Source organism: Ovis canadensis, chromosome 2 (genome assembly GCF_042477335.2).
Source record: "Ovis canadensis isolate MfBH-ARS-UI-01 breed Bighorn chromosome 2, ARS-UI_OviCan_v2, whole genome shotgun sequence".
In the NCBI taxonomy this organism is placed as follows: Eukaryota; Metazoa; Chordata; class Mammalia; order Artiodactyla; family Bovidae; genus Ovis; species Ovis canadensis.
In genome coordinates, this window is record NC_091246.1 from 192,094,455 (window position 1) to 192,120,988 (window position 26,534).

General features: G+C 40.7%; 1 protein-coding gene across 9 annotated transcripts in view; it reads right to left on the reverse strand.

Moving 5' to 3' along the window:
* CLASP1 (cytoplasmic linker associated protein 1) overlaps positions 1–26,534 on the reverse strand; it is a 272,797-nt gene that overhangs the window by 79,957 nt on the left and 166,306 nt on the right. For 4 of the 9 annotated variants that reach the window (XM_069574458.1, XM_069574453.1, XM_069574456.1 and 1 more), the window contains exons 15-22: positions 24,822–24,881; positions 23,144–23,221; positions 21,451–21,618; positions 20,779–20,828; positions 19,789–19,959; positions 18,165–18,212; positions 6,365–6,472; positions 1,920–2,087 (exon numbers count right to left, since the gene is read on the reverse strand). In XM_069574458.1, coding sequence (XP_069430559.1) covers positions 1,920–2,087; positions 6,365–6,472; positions 18,165–18,212; positions 19,789–19,959; positions 20,779–20,828; positions 21,451–21,618; positions 23,144–23,221; positions 24,822–24,881 — 851 coding nt within the window. Of the gene's footprint in view, positions 1–1,919; positions 2,088–4,017; positions 4,045–6,364; positions 6,473–18,164; positions 18,213–19,788; positions 19,960–20,778; positions 20,829–21,450; positions 21,619–23,143; positions 23,222–24,821; positions 24,882–26,534 lie in introns of all 9 variants that reach the window. The other 5 variants (XM_069574461.1, XM_069574455.1, XM_069574459.1 and 2 more) reach the window with 2 other exon arrangements.

A 26,534-nucleotide genomic window follows, 5' to 3' on the forward strand; every position in this document is an offset into this window, starting at 1 on the left:
ATACACAGTGTACAATCCACAGCGAAGACCACAGACTACCAGGTCCTAGAGTCAGGTTAGATAATCAAGGTTGGATTATTTCCCAATTTCAAGAAGGCAGTAAAAACGGCATCTTTAGTAAATATAAAGGTAAAATCTCTGGGTTGCCAAGAAACATTCTATAATCTTAAAAAATTAATCATGGAGAAAGGACAGCTGAAATTTCACACCTAGATTTGAAATCAAATGTATTTCCCAAGCAAAACCAGAACTAAATACACCTATTTTATAGCAACAAATCTGAAATTTAGAAATTCCAGTCATGGTATTTTCTCTGGTTGTAGCCCCATTACTAGAGCCAAATAGCTGTTCAGCTCAAGGACCATGCGATGTAATGCCCACAGAAAGTCAGCATTGCATAGATTTAACAAAACCACGGCTTGATCACATTTCTTATTTGTTTCAGAAATGTTGGTTAAACCAAATCCTATTGATGCTACTTTATAAATAACTGCTCCTGCCTTCCTGAAGCTCAGGCAGCCCTCAAGGACATTTGTGAGCTGGACCCTACCAGTTGTCCTGCCCCCATCTCCCACCTACCCTGTCAAACTTCCTCAGCTACCGTCAGAGGACCCACCAGAGGTCCCAGGGTACACTATGCTCCCTCTCGTCTGACCGCTTCTGCATAGGCTCCTCTCTACCCGAGGATACCATTCTCAGCATCTCCCCGCCATACCTATCACCACCTTATACCTCATCGAAACACAGCTTTCTCTGGGAAGCCTGCCTTGGAAGGAAATCTGGGAGGAGTGGGGCAGACAAGGGCCCTAGGACCCTTGTTCTATGTTCTATGGCCCAGAGCACCCGCCAGAATATCTGTCAAATGGTCTCACATTTTTGCCTCTAAGACCACAAGTTCTTTGAAGTCACAAGCTGAATCTACTACATTTCTCTTCTAATTAAAAGGTCTCATAATGTTCCCAATATATCATAGTAAATATTCATGTAAAAGTTGTGGATAAGATAAATGAATAAAGGAGACAGATAAGCCAACAGGACTAACGAATACAGTGCTCTGATTTTACACTAGTAGGTTTTCACTCTTAGAAAGGAGGTGAAAATATGAGTCTGAACACAGATTTTCCACAAAACGTTATGAAAGACTTCTAACTTTTTTATTACGAAGGTAGCATACAAGTTAGCTGTTAATAGAGTAAGAGGCTGTTGAGCTGCTGAGAGTCATTCATACACACCCTATTCTACACACTATTACAAAGAAACTAAATACTCCAACACAAAAGAGTTTTCCTCTTTTTGACGTTTATGTTTGAACAATATTATGGCAAAAGTAACTACACATATTCTTTGACGGTAAGTTTCACTAGTTAGGTTACAGAAGATTAAAATCAAAATAAATGTGTGCCCTGCATGCGTGCATGTCCAGTCACTTCAGTTGTGACCAATTCCCTGCGACCCAGTGGACTGCAGCCTGCTAGGCTCCTCTGTCCACGGGATTCTCCAGGCAAGGATACTGGAGTGGGTTGCCATGCCCTTCTCCGGAGGTGGACCCTACAAATTGCTTTTGAAAATTTACACAGATTAATGGCTACATAGTGCTATTCAGTGAAAGAAAAAGCAGCACTGCTCCTAACTGGGAAGAAAAAATCCTGCCCATTCTCCCAATTTTAAGGTTTTACAAAATGATTCTCAAACATAAAAGCTTAAAACGGTGTGATTCTTTCCCATGACTTTGTAAGTAAACCCCACATATTTTTTAGTCATAAATGAAAACTAAACATGCTGCATTCTGTAAAAAGCACACACTGAAATGTCTTTTTAACACAGACAAAATGATATCCTCAGTTCAAAAATAGCTATTTCCTACAGGAAACTTACGACCAGGTTGGGAATGGTGTTTCAAGACCTTTGAGAATTCTTACCTAATCCTATGCGGTTTGGACTTGTTTCTCGACTACATCCCTGACTCCTGGGAATCTTGCTTCGTTTTTCTGAAGAGGGTGTCACAGGTGGGCCTCTTGAGGAACCCCCAGCAAGGCCACTATAACCACTTCCCAACAATTTCCCTGGGGAACTGGATCGGCTGCCAGCTAAAAGTAAACCAAAACAAAATTGAATAATGAACGTAAATCAAGAAACACATTAAAGTAATTTCAGAAGTCACTTTACACAGTAGTTTCGATCAAATACCAAGAGAATTTTGGGTAAAAATAGTTTTCTAGTTGATAATATAATTAATATTTTTTAAAAATGAAGGAGCATAAAAGAACATCAAATTATCATAAATATTTACACAGAAGAACGAATGATGGAATTCTACAAAAACGACTGCCAAATTTCTGATTCAAAAGAACAAGCTCAGGTTCAGAACAAAGAGTCTCCCCATTCTACAACAAATTTCTACCAATAATCACAAAGGTGTTTATTAAATAATTGTTTTGCTTCCTAAAGGAGTGGATATGTTAAAAATGGCTGAAAGAATAGAAATATAACAAAAATTTCTTAAACATTAATGGAGGAAAACGGATCTAAGACTCCATTAATGTAACAAATGGAAAAGGGGGCCGAAATGTAACCTGATTACATTTATCTATTAAAAGACAGAGATTCCTGGGTTGGTTTAAAAAAAACTGAAATGAAATTCAACTGCATGTTGCTTATAAGAGACAACATACATAAAACAACAAAATAGAATAAAACACTGAACTTCAAAAAGAAAATAATTATCCTTAAAGATATAATAATCATGAAACTTTATGCTACAAGTAACACAGCCCTGAGATATAAAATGATAAAAATACAGAGAGAAACTGAAAAGACCATAATTACTTACATACCTCTCAGAAAGACTAATATCAATAAAAGATTAACATATAGTCATAAAATGACAGAGCAGTCAAAACCATACAGACATGCATACACATACCTCTCCATACATACAAACGTACAGTCCAACAAACAGATGGACATTCGCTTGTACATTTCCATAAAAACTATGTACTGAGTCTCAAAGGAAGGCTCAAAAACCCTACAAAGGTAGAAATTCTGCAGAATACATTCTGTGATGTGTATGCAGTAAAATGGGAAATCAAAAACATGGGGAAGGCGGCAGCAGGAGGGATAACCTTGGAGAGGTCGGGATTGACAGGCACACACTACTATACATAAAACAGACAACTAATTTAGGACCTACTGTCCTAGCACAGGGAACTCTACTCAGTACTCTGTAATGACCTATATGGGAAAAGATTCTAAACGTAAAAGTAGATACATGCATGCATATAACAGATTCCCCTTTCTGTACATCTGAAACTAGCACAACGTTGTAAATCAACTATACTCCAATAAAAGTTAACAAACGAAAACCAAGAAAACACAACCCATAATACATAGTTAGCAATTTTTAAAAATGGCTAAGTGACTAGATACTTATACAACCATTTCTTGTAAAACAAAATTCTTTCTTAAAGCAAACAGCAAATCTTTAAGGATCAGACCAATATACCCAAATGGCAGTCATTAGCTTAGGTAGATCATCCCCTTAAGTACAGAAGGCAACAAAATCCACAAATATCAAGCACACATTATTATGCAGAAGAATAGAATGATCCAGAGAGTAAAAACCTTTGAAATAAAACTTACCTGGAAATTACACACACACGCCCCTCCATAATTCAAATGAAACACCAAGATGACCACTTACAAAAATTAGTACTTTTTAATGACTTAACTACAATTTAAGTGAAATTCATTATAAAAATTATCAATATACATTATCATGAAGAACCTATTTTAGGATTTATTAATTTTGCCCATAAAATTGGAGCACACAAACTATTAGGCTGTATAAAAGGAGAAAAGAAACCCATTTCAAACTCTAGAATTTGAACATACAGAAAAAATGGAGAAAGATTAAGCTCATAATAAAGAGAGAAATTAATATTGTGCGAGGCACATGGGGTGAGGGAAAATGCAAAAAACAAACAAACAAACAAAACAGCAAGAAGAGAGATGTCTTACCACCAGCAGGATTAGCAGATCTGGATCCTGGGTTATGAGAGCAGACCAAAGGACAGGCAAAAAGTGGATTAAAAGACACAATACAGAGGTCAGCATGCAACATAGCACAAATGGGTCTGTTTACAAACACATTAGCAAAAGCTGTTTATCCTAGGTCTTGTTCCTCCTAGTTTACTTCTGTACTTGTTTTTAATTAATACACATCATACTGTACTAGCAGTTATTTTGTATCTGTCCATGAAACATGAAAACGTTTAGGAACCTACCCTGCGCCAGGCACAGTGCAGGCAGATGAGATACAGGGAAGACTGAGGGAGTGCCAGGCCCCGTGGGGGGCACCTGCTCTCTAGCTCTGAGCAGCCCGGCAGAAGTGATGGCACCTTTTTTTTCTTACTTTTTTTTTTGGCCGCCATGCACGGCATGCGGGATCTTAGTTCCCTGACCATGGCCCCTGCAGTGAGTATGGAACCACTGGAACACCAGGGAAGTTCCAGAAAGTGACTTACCATCTGTGTTCTATACCACTGTATACGGTGCTCACCATAGGAAGGGCTCCATAAACATCAACAAAGTGAAAGAAACTGCTGCTAACTCGTTTCATCTTAACAATGTCTAATGCCAAATTCTTCAGTATTTAAATATTAATCCTCACATAGTTAAATCCTCAGCTATTTAAAATATGCTGTTGTCCTAAATCTAATATTAATGAAATCTACTTACTCTTAAACCTGAACTATGAATGCTAGTATATCTATATTTGTAAAATATACAGATGTGTTCATATTTACCTCCTATTAAAATAATTTTTAAAAAATATCTGATTTATATACATAAGTTTAAGGTCCAGGCTTGATCATCTGCTGGTGTCGTCTCTTTCCTGTGAGTGGAATTTGGGGAATAAAATAAAACTGTAGAGTTAAACTGGGTCCCCAATGCAAGGTGCAATATTTTTATAGCACTGAAAAATTAAAGCTCTATCATCTCCCACTACAGAAGGGACTTTATTTTCAACACCCCTTAACCAGCGAGGGGCAGGAACCCCTGCAGAGACGAAAGCCAATGAACAGCAGACATAAAAAAACATAAAAAACACTGTTCAACTCTTTCCATGAAAGAAAATAAACTTGTGCAGCTAAAGGGTTGAGACATTTTTTTAATTCAACTGAATTCAAACATATTGACCTATTCTCTGAATCCTGAACATTTTCTGTCAAGAAAAATTTCCTTGTGATGAGATATGAGTCCTGCGACCTGAGTATTATATCCATCTATGACTCCACGCATCACTAGAGTTCAACAGAACCACCAGAGCCAGGATATTACTCCCTAAGCAGAAGTTTCTGGACTACACCTGCACAACTTTATGTTGTACTGCATGGTAAGACACTAAAGCGTGGGTTTCTGTATCAGACAAGCCTGGGTTGTGTAGCCTCCCAATAATATGACTGACTTTGCACTTTTTTTCAGAAAGAAAATAAAACTTGTTTCAACATGACTCTTAATTATCAAAGGGACCTGAGAAAGTACCTAAATTCAGGAGGAGCTGAGAAAGAACTTCTAAGCATCTATGAGGAACTAAGGATTGGCTGCTGACTGGCCACTCTCTACACAAGCCAGGCAGACACCATCAGCTGATGAGCGCAGTGCGAGGGAAGGGCAGCCTTCCTCAGGCATGGTTGCCCTGCCCAGGAGGACCCTGACCCCCGCTCCTCTCCATGTGCACAGACAGGGAAGCCTGTGGGGCCAGGAAGAGAGGCATCAGGACTGGATCCTGGATGAGGATATGCTCATCCCATGCATGGGTGCTCTCCCGGGTGATGCTAAGAATCAAGTGGCTTGACATATACATAGAAGCAATAATGGAAGCGAGGGCAGCTGAGCAAAAGCAAGAGCCCACACTGGCAGGAAGAGAGGAGCAGGGTGATGTGTTAGCACAGTGGGCTAGGGGGAGCTCTGAATGGATTTACTTCTTGCCACTGGAAAGAGACCTCAGCGTGAGCAGTCATCTCCTGGGTGCTGTTCTTAAATTACATCAGGAGTCCTCATCAAAATCAAAACGGGTCATAGCCCAAACACATTTCAACTTGAAAGGCTTGAGGGGAAGAAGAGAAACTACATTTCACTGCTTACAAAATTTAAACAGAATGTAAGTCGCTTGGAAAGGAGACACAGGTAGGCACTGGAATACTCCATTCTGCAAACTTATCCAACATACATAAAGATCATTCAGTGTCTTAGCGTCACTAAAATGTGTTTTTCCTCCAAAGTCGATAAAAATAATACAAATTTCCAACTGCAGAAGTTGGATAAAACTAAGATAACAGACAGCATAAAATATACTTCTTACGCTGGGACTGCGAGACCACTTTGGCGCGACTGCGGCCCCGACTGTCGGAAGGTGTAGAGGCGACGTTGGTGGCACTCCCGGAGCTCTGTCGTCGCGTGCGGATCCGACCTGGAGGACACAGCAAACACAGTGCTTCCATAATGTTTCCAGTAAGTGCGACCCACTCAGAAAATCACGCAGACTGCAAACAAGGGGCATGGGCTAAGTCACCTCCAGGGGAGCAGGTCTCCCCATGTGTGGTCTTGACACGCACACGTGCACTGGTCTGTGTGCACAGATTCTACAGACATGTCAGAAACTCCCCAGAGGCACTCATGCACCTATCAGGTGCTTTTGTTTCAACTATTTCAGCATATTCTATATTCATAGTCACTGGAATAATTTTTCCACAATTTTTTAAAATTAAATTCTGTTTACTGTCTATATAATCTGTCATATTTCCAAAAGCAGAAAAGAACATTAGCTGTCATCTTCATAAAAATACTATAGGGGGAAAAAACAGTAAATGGAAAACAAACAAACAAACAAACAAAAAATCTTCTTAACCCGGCAATCAACAAAAACTAAAGCATCCTGGATGATAAATATTGTCTTGATAAATAGCATTAAACTTCTATTTTAAAGCCAGCAAGTTTCTAGGTTACAAAAGATGAAGTTTATTAAAAGAATCAATATTAGGAGTACCCAGAGAAATGACCTAAAAATAATGCAATGTCCTAAGTATTTATGAAAAAACTTTGACACTGTAGGTAAAGCAATGTGTTAATGCCAATTATTAAAGCATGAAATATAAAAATGAATTCATAAACAATCAATCATTGATGGTAAGAGTAGAATGATTAAAAATTAATTTTTAAATTCAGGGATTCTTTGTTTTCAAAGGGACACAAAATGCTCAACTTCCATAATTCAATCAGAATATCAAACTGATAGGGAAAACACAAAACAATCTCAACTCCCACTGGCTTCTTATGTTGTTCAAAAGCACACCTACCTCAACAACTGAGAAAACCAGCAGAAAGGCAATATAGGAAAACAAATTCGAAAGCTTGAAAAAGGTTCAAGAAATGAAGGTAAGGACCAATAAAAGAAAGCATGGCACTTAATTTAAAAAAAGAAAAGAAGAAAGCTAGAAAGAATCAATGACTTTTAAGAGGAATTGAATGAAAGACCTAAAAATTCTAGAATCTATATTAAAATTAGTATAGATGTGTCTGGTGGAGAAAGTAAAGTTCGATGTTGTAAAGAACAATATTGCATAGGAACCTGGAATGCCAGGTCCATGAATCAAAGTAAATTGGACATAGATAAGCAGGAGATGGCAGGAGTGAACATCAACATCTTTATGAAATCAATGAACTAAAATGAATAGTAATAGGTGAATTTAACTCTGATGACTATTACATCTACTACTGCGGGCAAGAATCCCTTGGAAGAAATAGAGTAGCCCTCACAGTCAACAAAAGAGATTAAAATGCAGTTCTTGGGTGCAGACTCAAAAACGACAGAATGATGTCGGTTTGTTTCCAAGGAAAACCATTCAGTGTCACAGTAATACAAGTCTATGCTCCAACCACTAATTCCAAAGAAGCTGAAGTCCAATGGTTCTATGAAGAGCTACAAGACCTTCTAGAACTAACACCCCCAAAAGATGTTTTTTTCATCATAGTTGATTGGAATAGAAAAGTAGGACGTTCAGAGATACCTGGAATAACAGGCAAATTTGCCCTTGGAGTACAAAATGAAGCAGGTCAAAGGCTAACAAGAGTTTTGCCAAGAGAATGCACTGGTCATAGCGAGCACCCTCTTTCAACACGAGAGACGACTCTACACATGGCTATCACCAGATGGTCAATACAGAAATCAGACTATGTTCTTTGCAGTTGAATATGGAGAAGCTCTCTCTATACAGTCAGCAGAAACAAGACCTGGAGCTGCCTGTGCCTCAGATTATGAGCTCCTTATTGCAAATTTTAGGCTTAAATTGAACAAAGTAAAAAAACCCACTAGAATATTCAGGTATGACCTAAATCAAATTCCTTACGATTATACAGTAGGAGTGACAAATAGATTCAAGGAATTAGATCTGAAAGAGTGCCTGAAGAACATTTATAGTACATTTATAATTATAATTACAGTGTTAACAGTTTTGTGGTGACCAAAACCATCCCAAAGAAAAAGAAATCCAAGAACGCAAAATGGTTGTCTGACAAGGCCTTACATATAGCTGAGAAAAGAAGAGAAACGAAAAGCAAAGCAGTAAGGAGAAAATATCCCCTGGAGAAGGGAATGGCAACCCATTCCAGTATTCTTGCCTGAAGAATTCCATGGACAGAGGAGCATGGTGGGCTACAGTCCATGGGGTCGAGAGCGTTGGACATGACTGAGCAACTAACACAAGGGCAGGATATATCCAACTGAATGCAGAGTTCCAGAGAATAGCAAGGAGAAGAAAGCCTTCTTAACTGAACAATGCAAAGAAAGAGAGGAAAATAATAGAATCAGAAAGACTAGAGATATTTTTAAGAAAATTAGAGATACAAAGGGAACACTTCATGCAAAGATGGGCACAACAAAGGACAGAAACAGAAGTAAAAGAGATTAAGAAGAGGTAGATGGCAGAAATACACAGAAGAGCTATACAAAGCAGCTCTTAATAACCTGGATAACCATGATGGTGTGGTCACTCACCTACAGCCAGACATCCTGCAGTGTGAAGTGGGCCTTAGGAAGCATCACTATGAACAAAGCTAGTGGAGGTGATGGCATTCCAGGTGAGCTATTTCAAATCCTAAAAGATGATGCTGTGAAAGTGCTTCACTCAATACGCCATCAAATTTGAAAAACTCAGCAGTGGCCACAGGACTGGAAAAGGTCAGTTTTCATTCCAATCCCAAAGAAGGGCAATGCCAAAGAATGTTCAAACCACTATATAGCTGCACTCAGTTCACATGTTAGCAAGCTAATGCTCAAAATTTTCAAGTTAGGCTTCAACACTATGTGAACTGAAGAATTCCAGATATTCAAGCTGGATTTAGAAAAGGCAGAGGAACCAGAGATCAAATTGCCAAAATCCACTGTATTATAGAAAAAGTGAGGGAATTCTAGAAAAACATCTACTTCTGCTTTATTGACTACATGAAAGCCTTTCACTGTATAGATCACAACAAACTGTAAAATTCTTAAAAGAGTTGGGAATACCAGACCACCTTACCTGACTTCTGAGAAACCTGTATGCAGGTCAAGAAGCAATAGTTAGAACCAGACATGGAACAACGGACTGGTTCCAAATTGGGAAAGGAGTACATCAAGGGTGTATATTATCACCCTGCTCATTTAATTTATATGCAGAGTACATCATGCAAAATGCTGGGCTGGATGAAGCTCAAGCTGGAATCAAGACTGCTGGGAGAAATATTAATAACCTCAGATATGCAGATGGTACCACTCTAATGGCAAAAAGCAAAGAGGAACTAAAAACCCTCTTAATGAGGTTGAAAAGAGGAGAGAGAAAAAGCTGGCTTAAAACCCAACATTCAAAAAACAAAGACCATGGTATCTGGTCCCATCGCTTCATGGAAAAAAGATGGGAAAAAAATGGAGGAAATTGGCATATTTTATTTTCCTGGGTTCCAGACTCACTGTGGACATTGACTGCAGGCAGCCATGAAATTAAAACATACTTGCTTCTTGGAAGAAAAGCTGCAACAAACCTAAACAGTGTATTAAAAAGCAGAGATTATCACTTTGCCAAAGGTCCGTATAGTCAAAGCAATGATTTTTTCAGTAGTCATGTATGGATATTAGATTTGATCCATAAAAAAGGTTGAGTGCCTAAGAACTGATGCCTTTCAAATTGTGGTGCTGGAGAAGACTCTTGAGAGTCCCTTGGATAGCAAGGAGATCGAACCAGTCAATCCTGAAAGAAATCAACCCTGAGTATTCATTAGAAGGACTGATGCTGAAGCTGAAGCTCCAATACTTTGGCCACCTGATGCAAAGAGCCGACTCACTGGAAAAGATCCAAAAGATTGAAGGCAGGAGGAGAGGGGACTGACAGATGATGAGATGGTTGGATGGTATCAACTGACTCAATGGACATGAGTCTGAGCAAATTCTGGGAGACAGTGAAGGACAGGGACACCTGGCATGCTGCAGTCCATGGGGTTGCAAAGAGTTGGACATGAGTTAGCGACTGAACAACAACATATCACTATGAACCACACATATGTGAACTCAAAATCCTCACACCAGCATACAAACTAATTATTCCCACTTTACATAAGGAAACAGAGAAGCATGGGGATTAATTCCTTTATCCAATGGTTTAGATTCCCATGCATGGCTGGCTGGTTGACCTAAGAGTTAGTCTCCTAAGGAAGTCACCAAGCTATATCCAAGGAGTCACCAAAGCAAACAGAAGATGAAAAACAGCTGAATTTACTTTTTTGTTTAAATTTTTATAAAATACTTAAGACCACAAAATATTTTTTAAATGAGCATCCACACCCATTCAGTTAAGAAAATAAAAATCTTCTGTATCCTTCGCCTCAACCTGCAACATTTTTGGTAACCTGAGCTGAAACCCAGTGTTCATCATTCCATATATTTTTAATATACATGGTTTATAACCAAGAAATAGACGGCATTATTTTATATATTTTAAATGTAACTTTATCATAGGGCACATATTTTCCCAAAACTGACGGTTTGGCTCAACATTTGTGAGGTCACTTATGAAGTGACTGTTCTTCCAATTAAAGGGGAGATCCACTTAACTTTTTCCATATGGCTATGCAACCCCTTTCTCACTAATGTGAAAAGCCACCTATGTTACTTATGAAGCATTTGTACACACATATGGCTCCGTTTCTCCACTGTCGAGTCTGCCCCATTAGTCCAGGTGCCCATTCTGTGCGACGTACACTACTGTGAGCAGCTTTTCAAAACCACCTTCTAAACTGGTTGGGCAAATCAAGCCACTTTTCCCTTCAGCCCTTTGCTCTCTTGCATATGCATCTGAACATGCAATAAATAGACAGGGTGAAAATCTGACCAGAATTGTGGAACCTGGGATTAATTTTTTTGGGAAAAGACAGCTTTATGATATCAATCTTTCCATTTGTTACTGTTTTCTCTATATCACTTTCTTCAGTGTTTTTCTATAAAGCTTTATAATTTTTTCCAAAAGCTTTACCCAATTTTGTAGACTTCTTCAAAGGTGCCTTGTTTTTATTATACAGAATATAGTTTATTAAATTATATTTCCTAACTTGTTCACAAACAAGAATACAACCACTGTATTTTGCTCTTAACTCTAGGAATCTTGCTAAACTTTTATTAATTCTACCCATTTATATATGGATTATTTAGCATTATCTAAATAGAAAACCACCTTCAAATGAGACTTCTGTTTTCTCCCTTCAAACTCTATCCTTGATTACTTTACCTGCTGTTTTGGAACACACAGCACAATGCTAAAAAGGAGTACAAAGTTTTGTTATCTTGAGCCACAGTTTTTTGTGTGTGGTTTTTTTTTTTTTTGATTCTGGAATTTCATAAAAATTATATTTCAACAAGTTAAGAAAACTCATTCCCAATTGCTAAGAATTTGTCAAAAATGTGTTTTTTTAATTAAATTATTAAATACTTTATCTTCACCTTCTGATATAAGATTATTCTCCTGGATGTACTGAGCTGCTCAGTACATTCATTTGAATGTTCAGTACATATATTTGAATGTTCAAAGCTATAAGGTTTGAAAGTTTTTTTTTTTTTAAAGAAAGTATTTAGCCTGGGCTAAACCTCTTACTCGGAGAAGACGATGGCATCCCACTCTAGTACTTGTCTTTCCAAGTTTTTATTTCTTTAAATATCCAGACAACAAAGCGGTTTCTTTCCTTGGAACTTTATGGGAACTCTGTAAGACCTATACTGAAGCTGAGTTCTTCTGATGAGGACCTATGTTTGCTTCTGCTGGTGTCCTATGGAGACAAGCGATTCACAGCCACTTTAAACTGGCTTATCTATTTGGATTTTTCAGATAACAAAAATAGCATAAATTCAGAGCAAAAATCTGCATGAAGACCCAATTTATGGTTGCAGATTTTCAGGGAAGATTACTTTCCCTGCTCCACCCAGTAACTGAGATTCCAATGGGTAGATTCCCTCACCCTCTTCTATTTAGCAGAGTTAATCTCTTGTTCACCAGTGATGACATAGGTCTTGGGTGGGTTCGGGCTTACTTTCTGTCACTCCATGCCCTAAGCACTCATAGCAATGCCCCAAGTCTCCAGGATTCAGTCAAAACCTCAAGATGCAAACCAGCGTTGGCTCTCATCTCCCAGGGTTTCTGCTCTAAAGTATGCAGATGTGTGGCTTCACTGCGAGGACTGATCTGTTCTCGGTTGGGAAGATCATTTAGACTACTGAATTCTGCATACTGCTAAATATACAAGTTTCTCATTTCTTTTAATCATTTAGGTATAGCAACTTTATATTATATAAAAGACCCTTAAGTCTTAAAGAGATTAATTATGTTTTTATTCTTTTGCTTTGTTGTTTATCACTCATCATAGATGTAATTTTGGACTATGAGCTCATACTTGGCATACTTTAATCTGTGAGAACCCTAAGAAACCAGATTTGAGAGTGGCTTTCTCTATAGAAGTTCAGTGTTTGGAACTGTCAGGCATCCTTGGGAGCTCTAATGCAGACCATTTTAATCCATCAGGTTGGGGTTTCCAGATAACACAGGTAAGATAAACTGAAAGCACAACTTGTGTGAGAAGAAAGTTGAGTTACAAATTAGGGAAGACTGGTTTTTGCTTTGCTTGGGACAAAGTCAAGAGAGAGATCATGTCAGTTTGAAGATAAAAGGGTTTTTCCCCCCCAAACCCACCTTTTCATGCGTATACAGTACTGTTAAAATGCTGTCTTAGCGATAACTCTTTTAACGCTCACCGAGGTAATTACATGAGAAACCTCAGAGCACCCTTAAAATCAGTTTTTGGAAGTTTAAAGGGCCTCTGTTGCATTGTACTCAGATATATATATATATAACTATCCATGACATGGTTAGATAGCAGCACCGACTCCATGGACATGAATTTGAGCAAACTCCAGAAGACAAAGGACAGGGAATCTGGCGTGCTGCAGTTGATGAGCTTGCAGAAAGTCAGACATGACTTAGCAACTTAACAATAACAACAAGAAGTATATTTCCTTTATTGAAAGAGGTTTACTTTCAGTAATTATATTAATTTGGCAATATTACTAAAAATGCCTGCATATGTTTTAAAGAGACGATATAAAATACTCTATAGTCTTAAGGAAAAATAAAGTCCACTCAATGAACAAACAGTAAAAATATACTTCATGACCTGTTAATGACATATTCATTAATACTGTGTTTTGACAAAGACAGAAAGAAGATGTGGGGAAAAAAAAAAAAGCCAGCAAAAGTAAAAGATACTGAAATGGGATATTAGGGGGGAAAATTCTGGAAGGAGAGACAAGAGAGGCATTTAGAGAATGCATGTGTCTAGAGAAAAGCAGATCCATAGGAAAACAGAGACCCGGAGGAGAAGTGCAGGCTTTGACTCATGTGGAAGGAGGATCGAAGAACACCTGTATATCATGGCCTTTTAATGGTGCTGCTGAAAACTGCTTCCAGTCACACTGCCATTCTTTTAGAAAAGCCCTCAGGACAGGAAATGAACCGTGTACTGGTTTAACTTGGAAGCATGGTTCTCCCACGTCCAACTTAGCCGAAGACAGTTAAAAATCATTCGACAGCCTCCCATCATTCGGGTCTCTGTGCTCCTGCCTGAGCTCCACATGGAGATGTGAGAATGCAAAGGCCTTCACGTAAATCTCACTCTCGAGCTGGGGACCTCTAGGCCCACAAACTGCTTCACACTCACTGTCTGGGGCACAAAACACTCGACTGCACTCACACGTGGCATTTATGAAAGAAAGTTGGAAAGCTCAGCACTTATAAGTTTGCTACCTCTAAGTATCCCTCTACAAAAATAACTTTCATCGTATTTTTTAAAGATAAAAGTAAAAGAAGTTTAACACTTTTATTTCTATATATAGGCACATTTTTTCATTGAAAAAAAGGTTAATCACTTAAAATTGCTTGGATAAATATTCAGCAATACCAAATGTTTTATTTCCCAGTAAAATGGAACTAAAATCTAAGTTTACTTTCCTAAAGAGCAGACAAGGCTGCAGAGTGTTTTTTTAATCATGTAATCTTAATGAAAATCACCAATAGTTAAGCATGGCCGTTGACCATATAATAACATATGATAACTTATTCTCTGAAACCATCAGTTAAGTCATCAGTATCCACAGGGCACTGAAGTTTTTTTAAGTATTTTAACTCTTCATTTTAAGTTATTTTGGAAAAAAATATGAATAATACATTTCCTGAACCCAGCAGTTAAATTAAAAAAAAAAAAAAAGCAAGCGATAAGAAGATGAGAATCATTCATTTTCTTCACAAGCTGAGCATCTGCAGGGGCCTCTGTGCCTGCGGGGACACTTCCAGGGCCTGCTGGGGATGTGCCAGTCCACAGATGCTCAAGTCCCACAGCTGCCTCCACATCCACAGATCAACTGAGTGCAGACCGTGCAGGGCTGCATGCTTACTGAAAACAATCCATCTACAAGTGGGCCCACACGCTGCAAACCCATGCTGTTCAAGGGTCAATGGTGATTGATTATAAACTCTCTCACAAATGCCAAAACAGATAATATCCAAATCCTCCAAGTCACTGAACATAACACACTGAAAGATGACCTGGAAATAAACTTTTGTTCAAAAGTTGAGCTTTGAGTTCTTCACAAAATACATTTTTCTGATTAGTTGTAAATGTCAGGATAGCTACTTCATGTGCGCGATAAGGAACTTCCAGAGAATATTTATTTTTCTCAATCACTGTAACAAGGGAGTCACCAGGCTTCAAATGTATTGTCTGAATTTTGATTTAAGTTTCTACCTCCTGACGCAAGTATCTAGTGCTTGCCCTAAGAGCTACCTAACAGACAGTAATATAGTCAACACACATATTAACAAATCTTCAAAAGACTCAAAATGATCCTAAAAATTCAGACAGGAAACTCCTGACAAGATGCTAAGTGATGTTCGTTGTGTATGGAGCTTTTCTAAGCAGCCTGCTAAATTTCACAGCTGAAGCAGAGAGAAATGACAGTTGAAAGGGCTCCCAAAGCCTCTATTTTCCATCTCATCATCACACAAGGCTGGAGGCTCTGACCAGCCAGCGCTGTGACAGCCTGGATGGCCCTGGGACCAAAGCCAACGCACATGGGATTCTAGCTAATTCTGAATTCTGTATGATTAATGGGCCCACAGATCATCCTCCACTTTCCTACCAGAAGGAGAACCAGAAAAAGACTTCTTGTCCTCAGCTTCCAGCACAATAACTGAGCAAGCAACCCTCTGACCTTACCTTGAACAGGTAAAAGAAAACTAAAGGTAAAAGAAACTGAAGGAAAAAAAAAAAGTGTAAAATCTCTACTGCTGCGTGGAATAACAGACTGACTTCTATTCTCTCATAGAGGGATATGAAATCAACCAGGGCGCTCTGCAAAAAATGTGGAAATTCTCACATCATGTCTCTAACTTTCTGTCTCATCGGCATTATTATTGTATCCTACCCTAGTCCCTATCCATCTAGGCTGAAGAAATACTTAAGATACTTTCTTGGAGAAAAAGAAATATAAAATGACTTGTTTCAACTAAAAAATGGAAGAAAACCACACCTAGCCTCAGTCTTCTATCAAAAATGGTGGGCTTAGCGTGACACAGGCTTTTTGTCCATTTTTTTAGTTTGGAAACTTCTCCTTTCAAAAGCTTATCCAACTCCAAGAACCGTCAGTGGAGCTTGCTGAAAATTCAGGTTGCTTGCTCGTTCCAAACTTAATCAGAATTTTCAAGGGGCAGCACCTAGGACTCTGCTCTTGTAAGCAAGATTCCAGGAGGTTTTTATGATGAGATAAAATTGAAGAACATTGATCTTGAGACTATATGTCTTTTAAAAATTTCATTTGAATTTTTCCTTTTTGAGTTTCTTAGAAAGTAGTATATGAATTAAAAGCACTGTGAGCTGCATATTTCAAGATAAAACCCAATCTACTCTGCTGGCTGGCCTTTAGAGGGGCTAAATGTAACACAGGAACTTAATCTAGCAGCTCTTCATTGTTAAATCACTATCCTGAGGGTTGCTGAGTCTAAGCCATTACCTTACGCAAATGAGATAACTCTATATTTCAATCATCTGAAACACCATGCTTACTATCTAGAGACTTTGCAAAGCTGATCATGTCTATCATGTGCTAATCAAAGACCTGTACTGACAGGAAGAGCTCCGTCCAAAATTCAAAAGAATCAAACAGCAGAAAGAGCCTCCTGAGATCAACACAAACAGAAAACAATGTGGATGTGGGGATGTGTACTTCTTCCACCAGTTATACTCCTGTGTGTCCCAGATAACACAGCACAGAGAAGCATTTAACCCAGGCTGATGAGTGGATGAATGAGAGTACATGAACGAATGGGGCTGGCACCAGTGGGACAAACAGAAACAGTATCATATAATTCAGCAGCTTCGGGGGAGAGAAAAGAATTTTTTTTCTAACGTCTAGAAATTACCTACTAAAAAACCTTTACCAGTCTTCAACCTGCATTGCCAATTGACACTGAAACTTATGTTTATAAGAGGAAAGGTCAATCCTGAAAGGCCCACAAAAGCACAAAGTGATCAGAAGGAATCAAGTGGAGGTGGTGCTTCAGGAGTGACAAAACCTGAGATGAGTCACCTACGAGGTCACAGGGATGTTCCTCCCAGTGTGGGCTCAGAGTGACACGCTATGGATAGCACACTGGAGCCCAAATCCACAAGCACAACGACGGAACAGGAAAGGAGGGGAGCGTTCAGGTAGAGGGAAGGCAAGACCCAGTGGAGACAGGAGGAGGAAGAGTGGAGGGAAGCGCGTGCAACGTGTCATGCAGGGACCCCAGGGAGGGCAAGGACACCAGGCAACACTCGTGGGGACACACCTCGTCACAGAGACAAACCGCTTACCCTCCGCTTTAGTGGCAGTACCATCTTTAAGCAAATTAAAAAAACAAGGGAAGGGATAACAGGGAACAGTTAGTAACATCAAAAAAATTAAAAAGCAGAATGTTATTATTAGCTACCAAAAAAGCAAAAGTACAATTTAAAATAAAATTAAAAGGGAAACAAGTTCAACAGCAAAGCACAGTCTGAAGCAAGTAAGTGCACCTTCTATTGAAATCAGCTTAGGAGAATGTGCTTTTTGCCTTCAGAAAACACCACATGAAAGCACAACCCAGGGTCAGGCCTTGGCTGACGGACTGTGTTTTTGATTTGGCCAGCCTCATCCTCCTTGGGCTTCCCTGGTGGTTCAGTTGGTAAAGAATCCACCCACAATGCGGGAGACCTGGGTTCGATCCCTGGGTTGGGAAAATCCCCTGGAGAAGGGAAAGGCTACCCGCTCCAGTATTCGTGCCTGGAGAATTCCATTGACTGTATCGTCCACGGGGTCGCAAAGAGTCGGACACAGCTGAGCATCTTTCAGTTTCATTTTCTCTCATCCTCTGAAGAGTCCCTTTTTCTTGGAACAAAGTATTGTACTAGCAGAATAACGGGGGGGAACTACGGACACCCAGAGGGCAGAGGCAGTGAGTCAGCAGCCCCGGAAGCTGGCATAGCAGCACCCAGCCCAGCCACACGGTCCAGCTCGGTACCTGAGTCGAGGCCTAGGGGCTCCGTGTCTCCCCTCATGTGTCTGGACTCTAGAAGTTGGGAAAAGGATCATCAGCTTTAACACTACACTCCTACAGACGTGGTGTGTCCACCTCAGTAGGAGCTATAACAGCTTCTCAGCAGGACTGTGTTATATTGGGGGCTGATTTTGCTTGGTTTTTATGGATCTGGACATCAGGAAAGCTGAGGTCAAGCTCTCAGGTGATGGAGAGTGGGGAATACTCCAGTCTCATCATTTGGAAGACCCGAGCGCTTTTACAAGCACCAAGTGGAGCCCACAGGGTCCATGTTAAAACAGCTTTAATATGCACAGAAAACAAGGACTACTGTTTTCAAACAATGAAGCAAATACTAACTACAGATTCTCAAGGTGGACCAAACAGAACTAAAATGAACAGAAAGCCTTCACACAGGACAGACTTCTGACTTCTCTCTTGCTCAGTGATCACACATTAACATAGGAGCCTAAACACACCTACGTGATGGTGTAACAGTTAAATAAACAACATAAAAGGACAGCTCTTATTAGATATGTTCCCAGTCTCAGTAAGAAACTTTTGTAGAGAAGACAAGACTGATTTAACAACATTCCACACTATAAACCTTACCTTTTAAATTAATAACATTCCTCTCACAGCCACAGTTTCCTTCATCTTATAGGATAATAGATTACAAAAGACTTCTATATAATTTCATTTGTCCCTACCACGTATGTTAACAGGTGGCTATTATTTAATAGCCATAACCAATTTATGGGTGGAGGAAATAGATTCAAAAGCTGCCCAAGTCAGGCACTAAGTGCCCAAGTCAGGCCCACTAACTTTTGCTTGGTATTCTCTCACTCTGCTCCCATGATCTTAGCTATCAATCAGCTGTGGAACTGACTTTGGGATTAGTTTGTAAACCACAAGAGCAGTAAGTCTCGATGTTTCATGAAGTTTAAACCACATTAACTTCCTTAAATCCCAAATAAAATGAATCCTGCTGAGTCTCTAGACTTTGGCCTTGAACAACTCTGCTTTAACAAACATAAACTGAAATAAACTATAAGCCTTACAACAGGTGTTCAGTCTACCATGCTATCAGACACTAATTCTTTTGAAAGTAATTTTTAAATCTTTTGTGACATATCATTAGAGTCTATGTATGCTCCTCCCAGGTGGCACAGGGGGACAGACAACACCCTTTTGTGTGATACATTGTGCTGGTCAGAAAGTCTGCCCACTCCTCTGGAGCCCCTGTTACCCCCTCCCCGTGCCGACTCCAGGCAAAGCCTCACTGAACAGTCAAGCTCTGCACCCTACCCCAGGACAGGAGGGGAGGAAACCCAGCTCTGGCCACAAGGGAGGAGGCTGGGATGCTGGAAGGGGCACATGACACAGAGGGACGCATTGATGCCCCAGCAGAGAGGACACTCACCCAAGGGTGGCTGTAAACCAGCAGTCAGAACACAGGGTCACTTAACTCTGAAACATTAGCCCTGCAACCGTGAAACCTGCCTCAGTTACAGTTTCTGGTCATTTGCTCCGTAAATCAATCTAATCTGAGGTTAAGTGTCATCTTGAATGGCAGACCTGGGGCGAAGGCTCTCGGGGGTCTGGTTACCTAAGGACGCATACGAGCCCGGAGGTAAGGCCGCCGCCGAGCTGAAGGGCGCTGTGCTGGCAGCCGAGGAGATCTTGGATTTGGCGCTGGCAGCTGCATTCACGTCGATGTCACTTCGAGACCGCTGCAGGGACCCCGCGGTGGATGCGGACTTGGTGCTGACCGTGGAAGCTGCAGGGGGAGGAGTGAACTTTAGCAAGGACAGTAAGGGCTGCACTAGACCTTCAAGCACTGCTTCTCCTGAAAAGAAACATCAAGTTTTCACAAAGGTTGGAGCACAGGGCACTGTCCAACAGTGGCTCCTGGTCACTCGACAGAGCTCAGCTGGTGCTGAAGGGAATGACAAGTGACCGTAACTCCACACACCTTCATAACCAAAACCATAAATCCCACAGATAGACCACAGTTCTGATCCACAAGAGTAATCAAACAATGAAAACTCATTTGCATCTGGCCAGTGTCCTCCTAAGGTGGTATGAAGGTGCCCTCCCACCCCCAGGACACACACCACCCCCTACCCCCTACCCCCGTTTTCAGGGAACATACCCCTCCCCACTCCCCAAAGCTGCCAGGTTGCTTGGAGCATCCCAGCCAGTGCTCAGAGCACAGAAGCAACACACACACACAGATACACACAGACACACAGACACAGACACACAGACACACACACAGACACACACACACAGACACACACACAGAGACACACACACACACACACACAGACACACAGACACACACACACACAGACAGACACACACACAGACACACACACGTCCCATGACAGCACCAAGTACAGGGGGTAGGGAGGGTGAGAAGGACAGGTCTGCCTGCCCGAGTCACTCTGACAAACTATCCTTGCTCTGCTGGGATCGTGGGAGCACAAAACAGGGCAGACCCTCTGCAGACCTGGGAGCAGTAGCTGGCTTCCAGCCACTGCACAGCCCACCCCAGGCTCGGACACCGAAGCCTTCCCTGTGGTGCCCACCTTACCTCTGGAGGTGGTACTGCCAGTAGGACTTCTTTTGGCAGAGAGCGGCCGACTGAAAATAAAGGAACACATCTATTATCAAAAGTGCATTGTATTTGTATTAATACAGGTAAAATATACAATAGGCAATTATGATCACAAAGAATTATTTCATACTTCTCAGAATTCTACAGGTAATCTGGACCATAATCTTAAAAAAATCCCAATTTCAGAAAAGCTTTAGTACTGTACTTTGGACTACCTTTCAAACACATGGCAAGAAATCTTAGAAAATAGAAATAAAGAATAAAGATAGTAGTACATTCAGTCCCAGAGTTTGCATGCCCTCCCTTTCCAAAGCTGTCTCTCCAAGTTAATGCTTATATTCTCTTAGAAGACACTTGGCGCAATTTGCTTGTGCTTGTATTACTCCAAAACTGTGCCAGGACTGACATGCATATTTCACTACAAACCACCTGTGGCAGGGATCAGAGACCAAGGACCATGGGCCAGGCCACCTGTTTCTTATGATGCCCCACAGCATCTTCCTCAGCACTAGGCTCCATCTGAATTAAGGGGGAAATGATAACAGGCACATATACATTCCAAGGGACGAGCTGCTCGTCCATGTGCTCAGGCAGCAAAATTTTCATTGTAAACCCCACACAGATGAAGAGCATAGCAGGAGCACTTACTTGAGACTCTCCTGGGAGCTGGAGGATGAGCGGTCTGACTGTGGCAGTGACACCACGCTGTCCGAGCTCTTTAGGTGGGTCTGCAGGGCCTTCTGGTAGGAGGACTCCAGCGTGTGGTACAGGTGCTCTGCTTCCCTGCTGAAGTGACTGTGGAAACCCCAGTAACACCTGGAAAACACAGGACACTGTCAGGGACTGACCTCAGCTCCGGTGACTAGCAGCCGCAGTGGCATAAGGGAGCGAGTGAAGCGGGGAGGACTGCTGTGACTCCTCACCCACAACCTACTGGCTCCGTGACTCTAGGCAAGTTATTCCATCTGTCTGACTCTCAGTCTCATTAAGAATATGGAAATCAAAGAGTCTAACCTGCAAGACTGGGAGGACTAGGGAAGACAGAGCTAAAACATCTAGATTTACACCTAGAATGTGAGGGGACTGGTTCATGGAAGCAAAATGCATGTGACACTCCCTGGCTCAAAGTATTTAAAACGGCTTTAGGTTAACATATAAAACAAAAAACAGGATGATGCTCACAACCACTTGAAAGGTATAGTGTGTTATGATTAAAAAACGAGAAAAAATGGGGGGGGCACGAAATATAAAATAAGGACAAAAAGAGCATAAGTAGATCATTAACAAATCCATTCCTAATTAAGTCACTTATTCGGGTAGGAACTTCCCCAAATGAGGTTGTGCTTCAGGGTAAAGAATGAGGCCCTCCAAACACTCAGAACCAGGGAATTAGACCTTAACTGAGAGCAAAGAGCAGGGAGAGCCAGGTCGGGGTAGGTATATGCAGCTGAATAATCCATAGTGCTCCAAGAGGTAAGCACTGGTGGAATCTGTGTTATCACAAAAGCCAGGGACTTTCCTGGTGGCCCAGTGTTAGGACTGCAAGAGGGGCACATGTCCAGTCCCCTGTTGGGGAACTAAGATCTCCCAAGCTGTGCAGCACAGCCAAAAAAAATAAAATAAAATAGAAGAGCTAGCCAACCACAGAAGCACAGAGAAAAATAGCCCCAAAGCAATATGGGAAGTATGTATCTTTGTGCTGTCTGAGAGAAGACATCTGAGCATCAAACTTAAAACTGCTATTTACAGTCAGAATGGCACAATGACTCCCAGAAAGGCACGGGATGTGGGGGCCACACCCTCTTGGCTGCATCACAGCCAGTCCTAGTGGTAAGACGACTCCAAACATGAGCAGGACAGTGAGCTGCGGACTGCAGTCAGCCTGAGCCACCCTCATCCACTTACCAGGCACCCACCTGGCCCTGGCAGAGATGTAGTCCCTGGCTAAGAATCCCCGTGATGGGGAGTTTTCACAGTAAATCAACAAGCCACTGGGGAAAAACAGAGCTGGGTAAGAGAAGACATGGGGCATGCAGACAAGTGCTTTTCTGGCTCATGTGATAATTTCTCATAAATTAAAAAATGAGCTTTCTCTGCTTTCTACATCAGTCCCATTTATGTTCAAATAGTACCAATCAGGCTTTCAGGCCTGGGCACTCCACAACCTTTGAAACGAAAAATTAGAGAAGTATTTTGAAATGGTCTTTTGGGTCACATTAACAAAGTCATGATTAACAAGCCTTGTTCGTGTGACTTAACGAACTTTTATAAGGCAATCTGGACAGTGAACCTGAAACAGAAAAGCAATGACTTAAGAAAGTGGTGTTCAACAAACACTTACTTTCTGGCTTCTATCCTTGCTTCTGAATCAGCATCATGTATTCCCTTCTTTATCGTTTCAGCTAATACTGATATGTGTCTGTATAATTAGAAATGAAAGCAGTACATCATTAATACACAGTGTTATGCAGATAAAAACAGGTGTGAGAAATAACTTCAAAATGGCAACGACAAGGTAGAACCTTTGTGCCCACAGAGTTGACCAACACACAGCCTAGAAAACCAGCACATTTGCTAATTAACTTCTAATTCTGTCCCACTCCCTTCCCCATGAACAGACCCTCCTGGGATTCTTTTCTTTCAGTAATGACTGGTATTTTTCAGGCCATTCTTACTTAGCTCAATTTTTATGAACTCACACAAACAAACAAAAAAAATTCTACTTTTCCATGGGAAAAATTCTACTTTTCCATAGGTGTCTATGGGAATTATAACGAGATAATAATAATCTTAACACTGAAAAGGCTTTCTGCATCACGTCTCTATAATTAAAGAATGTTTTTCCACTATACGACATGAACTATTTTATGAAATGATGTAAACATTTTATATACAGGTGTTCTTTTCAGTTAGGTTCTATGCTAAGAAGATAGCATTAAAACTCTCTCACTGAATACTGAACAGTTTGCAGAAAAAGGCCAATAAGTGAATAATTTCACAGGACAAACAGTAGGTGCCCACTTTACCAGCATCAGACTCTCTGCCTCATCCCGTCACTCTTTTAGTAAACACCTGGTGAGAACCTGCCTAGCGTCCAAGCTAAGCCACGAAGTGAGTAAACACTGGAAGCCACAGCTGGGTGAATCATCATTTTCGGTCTTGCTCATCTGTTCGGTCTTGTTCAATCCCTCATTCCATCTTCCCCTCTAAATCCCAATACTACCACCAGATCAAGAGGGTATAATACCCAAGAGATAAAAGAACAACAAAATACTTTTTAAAAGCCTGACTACCTTCTAGATCCACGGTGAGGCCTGCAAGACTGAACTGGACTCCAGGGGAGCTCTACGTGTTCAAGTCCACTACTCATAACACGTCTAAGATGCTGTAAAGTTCTTCACGACTATGCAACCCACCATTAAAAACTGAGAGGCACAGTATCATTATCTGTCATCTGCAAACTTAGAAAAAATAACAGGCACATAAAATTGATAGGAACTAAAAATGGCTTGTCAAAATAGAGACAAGCTTCTTTATGAATTCTGGGGTAATCCTACATTTTATCATGAGGATGTGAAACTTACCACACAGCAGCCTGAACAAAGAGAAAACTGCTGACTTTATGATACAAACAGATCAAAAAGAAAACCTTTCAAATGAGTGAAGTCCCTTTAAAGATCTTCAAGTTACCCCTCACCTACTAAGAGCAGCCATACACATTTACCTGGTTGGGACCGACAGGATGTCAGGGGGCAGATCAGAGTTAACACAGGGAGTCCTGGCTGTGCAATGTCCCAGGGCACCCTGTCCACATGCCCAGGCTAACATGACAGTCAAAGGAACTCACTAAAAGCCTCTGCCAGTGGTATGTGCCTCACATCAGGAGAAACAACACCAGCAACCATGCAAATAAATGCACTGATTCCTTCACTTCTTATAGAGAGTGGGCTGGATCACCAGCTGAGACATTAAACTCAAGATTCAATTCAGAGAGAAAACCAGCAAATCAGATGGTTTACCGTTCCAATGAATGTGTCTGCCATTCTTGTAAAAGTAGATCTAAAAATTCAAAGCAGCGCCTGAAAATTGTGAAAAGAAAAATATGTCATTTGTCTGTTTATGAAAATAGCTTTTTCCTTAAGTGACCCAAGACTCCTTTTTATAATCAGCAAATTTCTTATAATTTTCATGATTCAAGAAAATGGAACACGAAAATGGAATCATAATTGACTGAAAACCAAAGCAAATCAACATAAGTAAGCACCTATGGTGATCAAAAAACATAATCACAAGGATACAGGGACAGGATACAAGAGTTCCCTTCAGATCAGAAACTTGAGCTTCAGAGCAATGCCACTGAACAGGTGTGTCATTGCCATGTGCTTTTATAGTCTACCTCAAATAACACATTAATATAGGAGCTATATGGGCACCAAAGATCAACATACATTACAAAATTAGGGAACTAGTCTTTGCACTAATTTCAAAGAATGCCTTCTAGAAAGAAAGTAAAAAAATACCCTGGAAAACAAAGTGTTTACCAAATTTTCCTGCCAAGTATTTAAAACAGGTTTTTCTCTAACTACTTGGCCAGTTTCCTCTCTTCAATCTTTCAAGATTCTTTCTTTTCAAACCTTTCCACTTCTGTGATCTTTCTTGGCCTGAGTGTACACACAGAAAAACAATGCTGGACTAATCTCCCTTGGGTTGTACCACCACTTCAGAGCCTACCTCTTCATCATTTCCTGTTCCTATATTCCAGAATAATTCTTTGTAGGAATAAATATTATTAGACTTAAGGAACCCATTCAAGGAAACAAATCAGAAGGCAATCTTTCTCTTAATGATCAAACTTTCTTTCCCATGATCTTCCCACTTCAAAATCTCATAATGCATACAATTACTCACTCAAAATATCTTTAATAAACCCTTACCCTATGCTAGATGCTGGACACACAATGGTAACTGAGACACAATCCAGTGAGCAGGACAGACAAGAAACAGCTGCCATGTGCCCGGAGCACAAGGACTCTAGGAGAGCTCTGGGGAGTCACTCAGCTCAGCCCCAGAGCTGCTAGCAGTGGGGGTGGGGGCTGTGAAGAGACTTTCTCCGGGAAAGATGCTGACCTCTGCTCACACCCCTTTCTCGGCATCACTGTCCCCACCCTCATCCAGGCCATGGTCACGCTACCTTTGCCCTTTGCCCCATGTCATTTCCTGGTATGGATTTTTCTTCCCTTTAATGTGTGTGTATATATGCTCATATTTATTAATATTTATTTCTTAGTGGATACATGCATCTTTAGTGCTAATTCTTGTTTTTAATGAGTTTCAAAACAATCTAGTCAAAAATATCCCCTGTAAGGGCTTCCCAGGTAGTGCTAGTGGTAAAGACCCTGCCTGCCAATGCAGGAGGCAAAAGAGATGCAGGTTCAATCCCTGGGTTAGAAGATCCCCTGAAGGAGGGCAGAGCTACCCAGTCTAGTATTCTTGCCTGGAAAATCCCATGGACAGAGGAGACTGGCAAGCTATGGTCCATAGGGTTGCAAAGGGTGGACACGACTGAAGCGACTTAGCAGGCAGCATGCATGCATCCCCTGTAAATTAGGCCTTGTTTTCAACTTTTTAGACTAAAATCATATAGGGAAGTACATCAACACGGGAATTACTTAAATACTGCATTACTTAAGCACATCTAGTTAGATCTTGTCTCTTTTCTTCCCCTACTACTA